Source organism: Xyrauchen texanus, chromosome 37 (genome assembly GCF_025860055.1).
Source record: "Xyrauchen texanus isolate HMW12.3.18 chromosome 37, RBS_HiC_50CHRs, whole genome shotgun sequence".
NCBI classification, from domain to species: domain Eukaryota; kingdom Metazoa; phylum Chordata; class Actinopteri; order Cypriniformes; family Catostomidae; genus Xyrauchen; species Xyrauchen texanus.
In genome coordinates, this window is record NC_068312.1 from 22910689 (window position 1) to 22926221 (window position 15533).

The 15533-nt window shown below is 39.7% G+C and overlaps 1 protein-coding gene across 3 annotated transcripts in view; it reads right to left on the minus strand.

Moving 5' to 3' along the window:
* LOC127630786 (cAMP-dependent protein kinase type II-alpha regulatory subunit-like) overlaps nt 1–3019 on the minus strand; it is a 30440-nt gene extending 27421 nt beyond the window's left edge. Inside the window, exons 1-2 of one of the 3 annotated variants that reach the window (XM_052108564.1) lie at nt 2817–3019; nt 1583–1837 (exon numbers count right to left, since the gene is read on the minus strand). In XM_052108564.1, coding sequence (XP_051964524.1) covers nt 1583–1835 — 253 coding nt within the window. In that variant the 5' untranslated portion in view covers nt 1836–1837; nt 2817–3019. Of the gene's footprint in view, nt 1–1582 lie in introns of all 3 variants that reach the window. The other 2 variants (XM_052108563.1, XM_052108562.1) reach the window with 2 other exon arrangements.
* Nucleotides 3020–15533: the final 12514 nt, after the last annotated feature.

Below are 15533 nucleotides of genomic sequence, written 5' to 3' on the forward strand. Positions count from 1 at the left end.
TAACGGTTCTCGATACTAATTTCGACACCACAGCAAACATATGCTAATATTATAATGTGCTACTGAACACACCAGTTTAGTTATTTTTTATTATTACTTTCCATAATTTTTTTTTTATTACGAACATCGAAGTGTGTTCAGAGTTAATTGTTTTACATTTTCATCAAAAAGTGCCTTTTTCTCACAGTCCCTTGAATAAGAGTGCACACTCTCTCCCTCACGCGCAGTGCCTGAAAGAGACACGCAAAGCAAAGCTGGTTAAAATTCAACTGAAATGCTAGGTTTAAATGGCAAATGAACACGGAATTTATGACATGTATCAATGTATGACAACAGCGAGCACTTCAATAAGAAAACAGGCAAATCCCTGGCATTTTAGGCTAATTCAAAATCCGGTTTGACTTTAAGGACCCCCCATAGCAAACGAACAAGCATATATTACAGCTTTTCATACTTGCGTTACAACTTGTGGACAGTTTTGCCGCTTCATTTGGTGATTGTTGTGCAGCACTGATAGACTGAACACCAGGGCAGATGAAAGCTCTGACATCGCGATCCACGTATATCTTCTCCCTCTTAACGAATATTATCCATAACGAGCTAATCCAGCTAAAGGTAGAGGATAATGAGACTAAAAGGCCTCCATCTCTGAATTATGAACACAGAGACTGCTGCATCTGCTCCAACCCAAACCACTGAAAGATCACAAAAATGGGTACATATAATCTCACTCTGCTCAGTGCTCACTGATCTAAGATACAGGACTGGAGCTTCCCCTTTTTATTTCAGTAAAGGTATTGAGTGAGCTTGTGAAACTTACAGCATTCAATTTAAAATGCATTAATGGACAAACAATATATAGAAAATATCATAACCCACTCAGAAAGAGGCAGGTATTAGATATTATACAACATGATGTATATACGAAGTGATTTGGGCAGGTGTGATTATCCCTGTATCCATTTAAACCTTTTCTTGAAATATTCTGCAAAACTCCTTGAACATGGCCCAAATTGAACTCATTTACTTTTTTTTTTTAATTCAGATAGGTGTATACCATAAATACATAAATGATCTGGTTTTTAAAGCAATATCCACTTGGTTTTCAATGCTGGATGCACTCTGAAAGCACAGCTGCGCACTACATGAAAGAAAAGAGAGGTTGCTTTGATGTGCGCGAGCGCATCTCTCTCCATTATGAAAATTCCTGATAGCATTCTCAATGGCCAGCTCACATCCATTCATACAGCACTGCCAAACCTATAACAAATCACAACACTTCTCAATTAAAAAAAAAGGACTTAAACTAAAATGCAAATGAGCATATTTTACTCCGTCTCTTATTTGCATGATCTACTCATGGTAGATGTCACCCTTTCAATCAATTGCACGGATGGGCGCTCCAGCGAATACAGCGCGAGGCTTTACCTAGATCATGCTCTTCCTCCGTCCACTAGAGGCTATCACGTTACCCATCACACTATCAGCATCCACGGCCCGTAAAATAAACAAATGCAGTTATTTAATCTAGCAATGAACACAAACCCGCCCTCAGTATACATTCTTTGAAATCTACACTTACGTTCAAAATCTGAGTCATCATCCTCGTCATCTTCGTCGCCGTTTGACTCTGTTTGCATCGGCTCGCCATCAAACATCACCCCCTTCCCCCCGGGTTTGGCGGCGGCCTCAGACCCGTCCTGGCTCCTGGTGTCCCGCAGACGGGTGAAATACTGCACGGCAAACTCCACCAGATCCGGCGGCCTCTGGCGCAACACCTCCACGGTGTAGCCTTGAAGCAGCTCCGTCAGACCGACTGGAATCTCAATACTCATGTCTAAACAGTAGTAGAGGGGTTTATGCAAATATGTGACGCTGTTCTTTATAAATGGCTCCTGATTTATAGTACAAAAATATAAAACAAGTCTTATCCGTATCAGTTTTGAAGCGCAAAGAAGCTCGCCAGGGGCTTTGTTAATATGGTACCGAGCAAAGGTCAGCTGAAACCAGCCCAACACATAAGATTTTTTTTCTCTCTCAAGGTGGGAATTATCCGAAAATGATCCGACAGCTCTGTTTTCTTCTTCTGCTCAATAGATATCTCAGCAAACTTGGCAATGATGTTACTAGACTGTGCGTTGAACGAAAAACTTGTAATTAAAATCGCCCCTCTTTTGTGCAGTATGGTACAAACAAGCGTTGAAGGAGAGTCAAAAAGTGCACCGTTAATAAGATTAAGAGGCGCTGATTAAACCCAGACTGAGTTAGCGATGGAGCTATCTAAGTTAGCAGACAAGGCCTTGCCTTAGCTCAAAGCGTGTTTAGTTTCTGTGTTTTGACGTTTCGGTGTCAAATAGCTTCATAGCTGTTATGCACAAGAGAATAAGATAATTGCGTTCGAGAATAAACAGAAATTCTTTCAATTCAGAGAGCAGTGGAATGGGAATTTTTGAGTTGCTGCTCTGACTCGTATATATGCTGAATGACAGCTCCGCGTATCTATATATCCAGTTTTCTTCCGTTTTTCCACGTAGCGATGATCGCTGTAAACACGGTCGAGTGCTTGTTCCGGGCTCTACAGAGGAGGTAGCTGTGTCGTCGTCGGAGCGAGGCCGCGCCGGTGTGAGTGTGCAGGCAGCCCGGAGCTGAGATGGACCCCTGGTGAACCGCGCAGAAGAACCTTCAAAGGCCTTCTAGTCTTCGGGAACAGGACGTACGGGTGTCACCTGTCAAAAGAAAGCAAGATACGGCACCCAAGGAAACGACGATCCCAAGCAATATGCTGCTATAAAAAAAAAAAACCGGCAAACACCAACCACTGAGAGTTGCGGATATTCACTTCGTCTGTCGTTGTCAGAGCCGCGGTCCCGAATTGATACGAGTCAGGACGTCGAATACAACCAATTTCGCCATGTAATAGCGGAGATATTCTGTATTTCTATAAGAAAGGACAGTTGGTGCCTTTTGACTAGGCGCGCACTCTTCTTCTCCACCGCGAGCCGCTGAGCCTCGGGGGCGCGGTCACGGAAACCGAGAGCGAGCCAGAACGGCAAGCTCTGACGGACGTTTAAATTCACCAATCAGACAGCAGCAGGAAACTTCACGCCCGCCTCTTTAGGAGCTTGTGTGTGTGAGATTTAGGAAGTGGGTGACGATGTGCTCTCAGGGGATGAAGTATGGGGCTCAGGGACAAATGCTGACCTTTCAGGTTAAGATAAACGTCGAGATATTTACTGAAACTCAATCATGTACGCAAAGTGAAAAAAGAACAAACTTACAACAAATTAACCCTCAGACCGCAGCTCTCTCATACGAAACTATCACCAATTTGGTCTATTGCTATATTGCATACTGCACGTACTACTAGAGGCTGTATCCTGTGTGTCTTTCCCAACAACCATAAAAATAATAATTTAATTAATTTGGACTACGTTGACAGATGGCTACCATCATTCAGTATGACGTATGTCCACATGTATGTGCATAATATAGAATTGTACTTCGTGCATATTTACTGTACCATACTGATGTACAACTACATATGCCAATACACTAATGTATATTTCTCATCATCTGTATCTGTTTTATAGGTATTTGTATTAAATTATTTGAGAATTGATCTCCACGTCTGTCCTACTCTTCTCATCATTCTTGATTATGTGTAGCCTACAGTGTAATCAACTGTCAAGTCAGATTAGTCGTAAAAGCAATTTACCTGACCAATAAAATAAATAAATCAATAAAAATCTCATTGCGAACCACCATAAATTCTATTTTTGGGATTCCTAGAAGTGCCCCATGGCCTAAATGATCTCAGGTGAACATTCCGTGAGACGCATGTAGGCCAAGAGAGATGGAGTTCCCTTTAGCGTGTCTCAGTAAATATAGAGCAGCCAATCTATTCTCGGGTCTCCATTCAGGTCGCAGGTAATGCCGTTACCATGGCCACAGAGAACCTACCATTAAATCCTACTGTCATCTCTCTGTTTCTCCCTTGCGCCCCCTGCCGGGTGAAAATAGCGCAGTTTGACGTGAGGATTTCCTCACATCTCAGGCCTGAAACGTGGGCAGCCGGTTGCACTCCAATGTACAATCGGTGAGAGATGAAAGCATTTAAAGCAGGGGTCAGCAACCTATGGCACGCCAGCAACGGCGAGAGGAGTAGACTATTTTATATATATATATATATATATATATATATATAAATTCCGCACCTACATTCCAGTCTAAATTTTTATGTAATCCTTCCTCATGATCAAGCAGTGTGTTTTATGAGCTGAATGAGAGGCTAAAAATGAGACTGCAGTTCACCCAACAGTGCGTGCAAGCCAGGGCCAGCCCAAGCCTTTATGGGGTCCTAAGCAGAATTTGATTTGGGGGCCCCTCGGTGCCGCCAATATGATTGAATATTGTCAATGCTTGATTATTCGAACACAATAAATCTAACACACCCCTTATCAATTTTATTAGTTGTAGCTGTGTTGCTTACAACATACCAATGTCTGCCTGGCATGATTTTACCCTTCTACGGTTTAAATGTAACCGCAGCACACCTATATTTACCCAATCCTGTTACCAGTTCTGTGTACTTTCTAGAGAACAATTTGCAGCAGAAGCTGTAGACAGTATCATTTCTTTTTGAATAAGTGATCAGCTCCACTTAAATTTTTTCCCCATGAATTAACTTTCTGTAGGTGTAGTGGAAGCTTCGGCCATCAGGTTTTTCAGGGAATGTTAAGTTTTCCTTTATAGGCAGTGGCACTCTGCTTACCAGATCAGTCCTTTCTGAGTCAGACAAGATAGATGACAACATCAGTGGATGCACGTGCTGGGAATTGCTCCTGCATGCAGATGATGGACCTGATGAAAGATGAAAATAATAATAATAAAAGATAGCCATGTTAGATGTCATATTAGAAGGTAATGCAACTGTCTGTCAAAAACAAAGGCATGGTTTATCCATATAAATATAATAATCTGGGATTGTTGAAAAATCATCATCAGCTGTAGCACTGGAACTTGGGGCAGGTGGCGTTGGTTGTGCCCCACGTCCAAAATATTTCAACAGTGCTCCTAGGGAAGTTTCATAAGAGTACATATTTGACAGAATATTTCACAAAATATGTTATTTTCTCAACACAAATTATTATACACAGCAGCAAGCCATCTGTACTCCTAAAACAACAACTCTTAATCTATAACTAGCTAATTGAGGCATAATGATATTGGAATATAATAGCAAAGACCCCAAAATGGTAAAATGTTAAGTTGTCAGTTATCAGTACAAAGTTTATGGAACAGAAGCTTATTTTTATTACAAAAATATACACCCATGAAAGTTATTTTTACACAGAAGACAAACATTTTAATCTAAAACTAGCAAAGTAATATGTTGTACTAATAATATATTAAGATGTCAAGGCTATTTACAGATGATTAATCAAACTTTCCGAAAAAAGAAGATATGCTACATAGGCTATGTTAACTAAATAGCCAGCTAATGTTAGCTCATAACTTAGCCTAGCTACTTAACATACCTTTATCGTGCCGTTTTTTCTCTTCCTCTGTTTTCTTCTTTTTCCTTTTCTTTGCACCAGAGGATATGTCCTTTCTTGTGACATTGCTGTTTTGCTGTCTGGATATGCTTGCATCCTGCAGCCCGTTAACATAATATTGCATTTAATATTGCGTTTTTGTATAATTACCATTGTCTATTGACAGTAACCAGCACCCCTATTTTTGAGAATTTTCTGAAAATGACATACCCAAATACAAATGTCTGTAGCTCCTAAACCATATGGTCCACATTCATAACTCTGATATTTTTTTAAACTAGACACTTGAAACTTTGTTACCCAAGAGTCATATTAATTCAAAAGTAGCATAGGAACAGAGTAAAACAAGGTCAAATTTACATGAAAGTGACTCACGATTTCTATGAATGAACTTCATTTAGGGAAAAATGTATCAGACTTTTATGTTAAAGGCCTGAAAACACCATAAAGATAAAACTGAATGTCTGACCATGTTCTGATTCAAATTTGAAGATAATACTCCCAAAAATGTAGTTTCTGTAAGCTTTTATTCAGGGAAAGTCTAGGCGTCCTTTCCAAAAGGCCAGTTGGAGACTCCAAATGGACATCTGGTAACCAAATGACATAAGGAGTAAACACTACATACTACATACATGTATATCAATTCAGAACTGTTCTGCTCATCAAACCACACAAGAAAAAATGATTTCAGCACAACATTTTAACAAAATACTCTTTATTTTGAACAATTCTGATAGCAAAAACAGTGAAACAAAAAAAACTCACTTCATGTATGCATTTCAAAAGTGATCGTTTTACAACTAATTAATAAATTATATAAAAAGAAAACAACATTTGTAATTGCAACAGTGTTTTTACTCAAATAAATTACAATAAACTGATAATTATAATAAATATCCAATTACTAAAGAAAAAAAAAAGCAATTACAGTATTTACAGTATTTATGTTGATCCAAGGCAGTCACTAACAAGGTTTGTTACCAACTGGAAACCAAAGCCACTGAAAGACAGGAAAGATAAAGATAAAGATATTTTTGTTATATTATATGCATCATAAATATAATGTGTGTGTGTGTGATATAAATATTATGTCTTTATGTATAATATACAGCTATCACCTAGCTACTCGTGTAGCCTCGTGTCTTTGCTAGTCATTTTATAATCAAAAACATGATATGAACAGAAAAACTGCCAATACTTCACAAACATAAAAACTCAAGACGATGTGTTTCAACTTACCGATCTAATCTAATACGGGATCGAGTCCATGGAGAAACATCTCCTCTTCAGCCGAGTCGACACTCGACACCGTGCTCTCTCTGTCTAAGATGTCTGTTTCTGCGTCTTTCTGCTGTTCTTCGTCGCTACTCCTCATTACCTCCTCCAAAACACTCTCAACACCACAAAAACTCCTCTTCAGTCGACGATCCATGATGTAGATTGTTAGATATAATGTTAGAATAAATCCGCGCGTTGAAACGAGCTCCGTGTAGCAAAACAATGGTAAAAACTGTGCGCGCTGTGCGTAAAATTACGAAGAGCGCACGTGGACGCACTTGTATTAGACCTATGTATTAGACAGATCTTCTGAGGTAAACTAAGCACACTGTCAATCACTGCAATCGTGTTTTAGTTGGTTAATACTCCCATCCATCAAAATTTTGCTGACCAGACATTGGGTGGCTTTTATCCAATCAAAAACCGAGGTGCGAGAGTGACAGGTCCCGCAGCCTGTTGTTGCGCTCCCTTCATATTTTGGTCATTACAGAGCCTGTGATTGAAGGAGAGAAACAGGGAATGGCTCATTTTATCGGAAACAGTCCAAACTACGGGGGAGAGATGGTTTTTGAACATTGGAATACAAATTAGAATCGATATTTCATTGAAAGTGAACATGATGGATTACTCTAACTGGAAGCGCTCATGAAAACTGAGGAGGATATTTCGTTTTTTTCCCTATTTTTTTGTTGTTTTGGATTAAAAAGTGGGATGCATTTTGAAGAGTAGACCCTTACATTGAAATGTATGCTGGTGTTTCTTGGATTCGTCCGGACTGATCTGAACCATAGGAGATGAAAGATGAGTATTGCCGTTCATTTTGTTCATATTTACAGGGTCAGTCTGTCAGCATTTAATTTAACCCTTTCCTCTCTGGTGTATTGATTGCAAAAACAAGTTCAGAACGTGATTTTTGAGTGTTTTAGCTATCAAATGATGCATAGTTTATGATAGTTGATTGAATATTTGTTATAAAACAAAGGTAATAAAATTATAAACACGCCCCCACGGCCCGCCCACGCCCCCCTGCGGGTATAAGGCGATAATCACAAAAAAAAAAAAAAAAAAAGTGCTCTTGGGGGCCCCCTGGTGGCCACCGGGGCCCTAAGCAGCCGCTTAGTTCGCTTATGCCTTGGGCCGGCTCTGGTGCAAGCCATTCGCACATCACCAGCCGGCAGTGCTTCACTTTCCGTTAATCACGTGAGTAAACGCGCCCACATTGCTTTGATCAGGCTGCGCGATCCGTTACATTCTGTGTTTCATTTGTTTCTTTTTGCTTTCAGAACAATACAATAAGGAAAACTCTATTAATCCTTGAGATTTCTATCCCAGCAGACAGTACCCTCCTTAAACCACAGTCACACTCAAAATTACATTCAACGATTGTTGAATGTAATTTTGGGTTCAAATACCTTTTCAAGTCTATCATTTTTTTTTATTAAACCAGGAAATAAAGTTTTTGGATTTTGCAGGTGTGATTCACCGAAAAGGACTAAATAGTTGATCGGCTTGTGATGCGAATGGCTTGCACGTGCAGCGCAAGTCTCGGCACACTTTAATAGTGTTTAGTCTCCCATTCAACTGATGAAAACACGCTGCGTGATCATGAGGAAGGATTACATCAAGATGTAGATTGCAATGGCTGTCCATGTCAAAACGGTTGACGACCCTGGATTTTAAGGGATAGTTCGCCCAAAATGTAAATTCTTTCATCATGTACAGATGTTTATGACTTTCTTTCTTCTGCAGAAAACAAACAAATATTTTAGAAGAATTTCACAGCTCTGTAGGTCCTCACAATTCAAGTGAATGGGCACCAAAATTTTGAAGCTTCAAAAAGTGCATAAAGGCAGCATAAAAATAATCCGTATGACTTCAGTGGTTGAATCCATGTCTTCAGAAGTAATATGGTAAGTGTGGGTGAGAAACAGATCAATATCTGGGTCGTTTTTTTTACTATAAATTCTCCACCCTGCCCAGTAGGTGGCGAAATGCATGAAGAATGTGAATCGCCACAATCAAAAAAAAAAACTTGTAGAAGAGAATATTGCTTAGGATTGATGGTGAAAGTGGAGATTTATAGTAAAAAAGGACTTAAATATTGATCTGTTTCTCATCACCTCCTATCATTTCGCTTCTGAAGACATGCTCTGAGTCTGAATATCCATACTTCCCTAAAATATTGTATGCCAAAAACAGTATGCCAATTGAGTAGGATGTCTGAATTCTTAGTATTCATGAAGCAGAAAATTAGAAATGCCTGGATGACCTACTATTTATGGCGAGATTCTAAAGTGCTGATCGACTGGAAATTTCACGATCCCATAAGCCCCTGAGAACGGTGGATACATCACGTTGAAAACACTGGATTTATAAGAACGGCGATGAACCAAGATTCAGGTGGCTCTTTTCAACTGTAAGTGATTTATACACCAAGAAAGTTGATTAATCAAGAACAATGTGCAAAAAATGTAAATCTAATTTGTGTGTTCCTCATCTCTAGATTTTTAATTTAGATAAACTTCAATGCTGATAAAAACATGGATAAACGAGCATTGTTAAAAGCAACTTTGTAGAAATGGATCCACATTGATTAGACTGTCTGACTGACAGCTTATTACGCAAGGGTTGTTTCGGCTCATGAAACTCACCTGTGATTGGCTGGATGGTCACTCATTCAGCCCAAAGCAACAAAACACAAAGAAAACTGTATACAAATCCACCATTTGGACTCGGTATGGGTTTAGCTTGGAAAAGTGCGGGACACAAAAATCACCTTTTTAAAGAGTGTGGGGGGACGTGTCCTCCATGTCTCCCACGGCTGCTACACCCCTGGCCAATATCAGCATGAGCCTCCACGTGCAGAATCTTCGTGGTGTCATGCACAATGAGCGTTATTTATGTGTAATACAAGTGTTGTTTTAAGTAAGTAGTAGATGTTGTTGGCCAATGTTTAAACAAAACAGATTTTGTACGAACTAGAAGTTTAATGATTAACTGTCTATGAATTCCATCCCAAACTGTTTGCAGAAGTGCACATAGATGCCCTGTCCATTTATTTAGCTGATTAAGGTTGGTATTAATTTATCTGCTATGTAGTGTAAAGTGTAGTCCGTCTTATGACCAAGATGATGCTGGCGGAGGTCAGCGAGCGTAGCCCTGCTGGGAGCTTGCCAGTTCATTTCGGTGCAGTTCATCCTCTGTGAAGAGATGCAGTCAGTGATCATCGAAGCGTCCCTCACTGTCAGGTTGGCACAGGCTGTAATTAGTAGTCAAAGTCATCATATGTTTATTGCAATTTCATCAAGCAATGGACACCTGGATACGACGACCACTGAACTCACCAACTCCCTTATCACCGTGGAATGGCTTGCAGTGCTTTTATATCTCAAAAGGAAAAATAGCATTCACATTTACATTTACATTTATTCATTTTGCAGATGCTTTTATCCAAAGCGACTTACAAAAGAGGAAAACATAAGCGAATCATCTTAAGGAGACAGTGGTACGAAAAGTGCCGTACTACAAAGTTTCACTATCATCAGAATAGTAAACAAAACCAATTTAAGTGCAACAAGAATTGTAAATATTGTTTTTTTTTTTTTTTTCAGCCCTCAATGTTCATATATTATTATTTATTTTATTCTCTATTTCATTTCTTCGATAATAAACATGTGCAGGATTACTATGTGGAAATCGCTAACATGATGAAAGCCAATCTAATACATCTAACACCTCAAATTCACCTCAACTCACTATCAAAGCTGTCTTCCTGAAGTAGACACTCACTGGCCATAAATACTCCATTAATTGCTCCGTATGATAAACTTTAATTCACACAGAAAAATTAATTTACACACAATTTTTTTTTGCATTTATTAATTGAGGATTGTATCTGAGAAACAAATGAAAATCTGGCTGTATAACCTCCAGAAAATGAGTTTTCAAAAATGTTTATGCAGTAATCTGCATTAATCACAAATGACTGTAATTGATGCATCCAGAAAAGTTACCAATGTCACAAGTACCACATAAAAATACCATTTATGTGCTCATTCAGAAGATGTCGAACAATAATTTGCACATCAATAATAATAATGTGAATCTTTATTAATCACTAAAATGAAAATAAAAACTGTAAAATGTTAAAGATTTCTTTGTGTTAAAATTGCTTAAATGTCAATTCAACTTTTCTGCACTGTGCTCTTTCAAATTTTGTCATCTAACTTCCTGTTTGTATTAGAGTGCACTGAGAAGAGTAGATCAAAATGAATTACATGTGGGAGCACAGAAAGTATTTTTTCCCAAGAGTTGATGGTGTAAGTCTACAGCACACCTTTACTACGTGAAAATGCTCGTGAGGGTTTTTTTCTGTCACTCTAAATGTTTTTTCCGACACCCTCAGAGGTAAGTTGGGTCCAATTTCAGATCACATTCAGACAGCTATGACACACTGCACTTTTTCACAATACAAGCATTGTATTTAATCATTATATCTTATTAATAATTTGTGTTAAAATGTGCAGTTGACATGAATGTCACGATTCACTGTTGTCTGCCCTGTGTTTTGTCTCTGTCCTCTATTCCTTCCGGACTACATTTCCCATAATTCCCTGCCCTCATCACTACCAGCTGTCCTTGATTGTTTCTCACCTGTGTCTCATTCACCTCATTAGTTTTGTGTATTTAAAGCCCCGTTGTTTGCTCACTCCTTGTCAGTTGTTGTATGTGTTTGACATCCTGTGTATTACCTGAGCCCATCGCTTATGGTTCCTTTGCGCCGGAGTTTTCCCATTATTCTGTGCTTTATATTTTATTAAATACTTTTAGCTGCATTTAGATCCTGCTCCTGTCACCTCCCTCATTGTAACAGAACAACTGACCTCCCGAAATGGATCTAGCAGTGCCCTGCATTCGGCTGACCCAAGCAAATTTACCTGTCCCAGAATATTGACATTTGTTTTGTGTCCTTGCCAAATGCACATACATTTCCTACTCAACCATGAAGTCCATGTACTCAAACGGACTCATCGCACACCACTGGAGGGAGTTGCTGGCAACAGGAGACAATACTTTGGAGGAACACGTGTGTTTCACAAAAAAAAATTCTTGATACAGAGGATCCTCCTTTCCCTACCCTGAACTCAGTTTCCAAGCCTCCCACACCTGAGTCTACTCCATGCCACGCCTGAGTCTGCTCCATGCCCTCAAACACGAATATCAAAAACATCCTGTGATGTCGTTCAATTTGGATATGAAAGTACGTATCTTTCAGATCTATTGACTCAAACCAATTGTGTGAGAGTACATGCAATAAGATCCATGTCTGAGTAATCATTTTAAACGCACTTCGTGAGCGTGCAACTTAAATGTCTCAGATCTAAGATCGGCAAAAGCCCAACTTCTTTCTTTAGGACAAGAAAATAATGGCTGTAAAACCCTTTTTGGGCTTGACAAACTGGCACAATCTCTATCACACTTTTCACAAAAGATTGTTTATTTCGGCTTGTAACACTGGCTCGTCTTCGGACGAAACCGTGGAAGACAGAACGCCATTGAAACAGGGTGGCCAGTGTGCAAATTGAATCAGAAACCCACGTTTGATAATTTTTTACACCCATTCTAAAATTCACATCCGTGTATCGGGACAGAGGGCAATTTGGTTTGTTTTCCATATGATATAATGCCTCACTCAATATAGGGAAGCGGTTGCGCATAATGTGTGTGCTTTGAAGAGGAAAAGGGCTCTTTATTGAGAATGTGTGAGCATCTCGTGAATTTGCAATGAATGATGTATTCTTTTTAGCACTTATTGCATTTTTTATTGCATTTATTTGAGTGCAAGACACAGGAACAACATTTTTAACATTACTTTGAACAACAATATTCCTTTCCCTACAAACAGTAGCGGGGAGATGTGGAACAGTGTTTTATGTCTCCAATCGAGCCTTTTTTGGAGCAGACCCGGAGGGAACCGCGGGCTCTGGTTTAAAAGGTTGTGCCCAACAGTAGCGCTTTTGATGCACATGTTGACATGCAGGTGTCGGTGAGGCAGCATGTCCCGCCGTGTCTCCTCGCGTGAATTCTCAGGTTTCATAGAAGAGGCAGGTGGGAAGTTGCTTGAGGATGAATAGTCCCTCAGAATGATAGTGATTCACGAGCAAAGCATCTTGAGACTCATGCCTTCACAGTGAAGACAGTCTGTCTCCATGAGCTGTCTCTGCGTGGACGCGGCCCAGACAATAAAGCTCTCATGCTGATCTGATGGCGGGATTTGCCTCTCACACAAGGAACACTTACGGAACGACATCTTTAGAAAGATGTGAACACAAGTGACTCTCTTAGATATATAAATAAGTATATATTTATATCACACAATATACATTCAATTGCTTTGTAAGGGTACACAAACCCTGTAGAAGCGCTGCGGGAAATCAGGATTTTGAGGTCCGTTCAGCAGCGAAGTGGCATGTTGTTCGCCGGAGCACTGCAGGGGAACGGAAAGTCTGACACGGGATTCTGCCCACGTGTGTGGCAAAGGTAGAGGGCTTCTAGACAAGAGATGATCACTGTCTTGAAGGAAGAAATTCTGAGGAAATGGTGTTTGTGCACCTGTTTTTATAGCAAAACAGGCTGGGCACAAACAACTTAGAGACGTGTCTAATGCCTCCTACACACTACACGACTTTCAAAGACGTCGGATTGTTGTACCGTTCATATTACACAACTGTCTGTCTTGTCATGGAAGTCGTAGGGTTTTCAACTAACAGGAGGAATCGGTGACAGGGGTGAACACGTTACAAAACTGTGGCAGCGGGGGCGTGGTCGAGCATCCGTTGGGAGAGAGAGAGGTAAGTGTGCATACACCTGAGCCAAATTATGACAAACACCTGTGTCTAATTGTAGTGAGATTGGGAAGAGCAGCATAGAAGTACCATGCCAGCACCAGATTGAGAGAAAAAGACTGGGTCGAGAGCCATGTTGTGAAGCTGATGAGTTATTGTGAAGCTGTAAACCAGAGAAGTGGTCAATTAAAAGTTCCCTACCTTGAAGTGTTCAGCTCTCGGTGTCCTTAATTTGTTTCAAAAACATTTAGCTATTGACGAATCCCTGACGACTCTGCCTGGACTCCAAATGACCTTTCACAACCGAGTACACGTTAGAAAGTGAAACGAGATTGGCAATTTCTCTCAAACTTCTCCTCCCGGTTGTGGTACAGTTCAGTGAAACATCAAATGGTGCTGGTGCTCCTGCCGATGTTCCACAAATTTTTCCTTCATTTCTTCAGTCCAATGAGACTTTCTTGATACCGCAGCCATGCTACTTGATTTTCTGTTGCAGGAACATCAGGACTCCTCCCACTGAAACTTCCCGTGCCCGGTTTCATGCGCTCTCATTGGGTGTTGGTCAACGCTGCAGTTGTATTCAGTCAAAACACATTTCACTTTGTGTGATTTGGAATAACACTGCATTGTTAAGGGGAAATAATGCCGTAAGTGTTACACTTGATGCCGAGTTTACACTAGACTATTTTAGGCCCGATTTTCACTCGCCTACAGTTTTGAACTGTGCCTCAACCAGGTGGAGAAAGAGAAGAGTTGGAGAGAAATTGCCAATTCTCTTGGTCAGTCAGGCAAGCAAATTGGTAAATTTTTCAGTAAGAGGTACTTTTTCATATTGTGCCTTTCAGGTGATTAAAAACATACACGTTCTATTCTGAAATGCATATCGTATGATTATTCATTTGTATTCATATCTCGTATCACTTCTCGCGTGTACTTTGTTGCGAAACGTAATTTGGAGTCCAGGGGATTCGTCAATAGTGAAATGTTTTGTAATGTGTTCACCCGTCGCCGATTCCTCTTGTAATTTGAAAACTCTACAACTTCAGCAGATGACATTGCAGATTGACCAACCAGTAGAAATGAGCATGTCACATCCATCCACCTCTGCAATTTTTCTAACAACTTTCTAGATGGCAAAACAAGTAAACGGTTTATTGGTTATTTAACTTCCAAGACAAAAACAAAACAAAAATAATTATCCGAAGGTACATGGACCTTCATCATATCCCTTAAACACTTCCTATTTATATAAATAAAGACAGAGTGTTGTGTTGGGCCCAAAAAGTAACCACATGAATGGTGTTTATGGGAGAATCCATCTGTCATTAGTACAAGTCAGAAAATGCACTGGACTGTTCCCTTAGAGAAACTGGGACAGAGGTGCACCATGGGAAACCTACCCACTGGAATAACAGATGTGTGACTTCAAAATACAGAACAAATTTGAGCATAATTTAGTTTTTCCACTACCTTTTCACTGGAGAATGAAGCATTTTACAAGCATAATTCATTCTTATGCTCAAATTTTAAAATAGTCACAAAAAATAGACCCAGTCATTCAGCCAGAAATCTCTGGTGTATTGGTTTAGAGAAAATGTCACATGTTAGGAAATTTTGTTAGACTGAAGGAATGAACTCTGAGTCTGAGACAATGACCATACAGGGCATCGTTTTGTAGCCTTGAGATGTCAAGCACATATAAATAACATACACATATTAAAAGTAATCAATTAATCAGTCAATAAAACATGAAAATTAAACTTGAAAATGCTAAAAGTCCAAAATAAGACCGCAGACAGTGGAACAAAGCACCGGATCAGTCAAAATAATTGCTCCACAAAAATAATTTAGCATT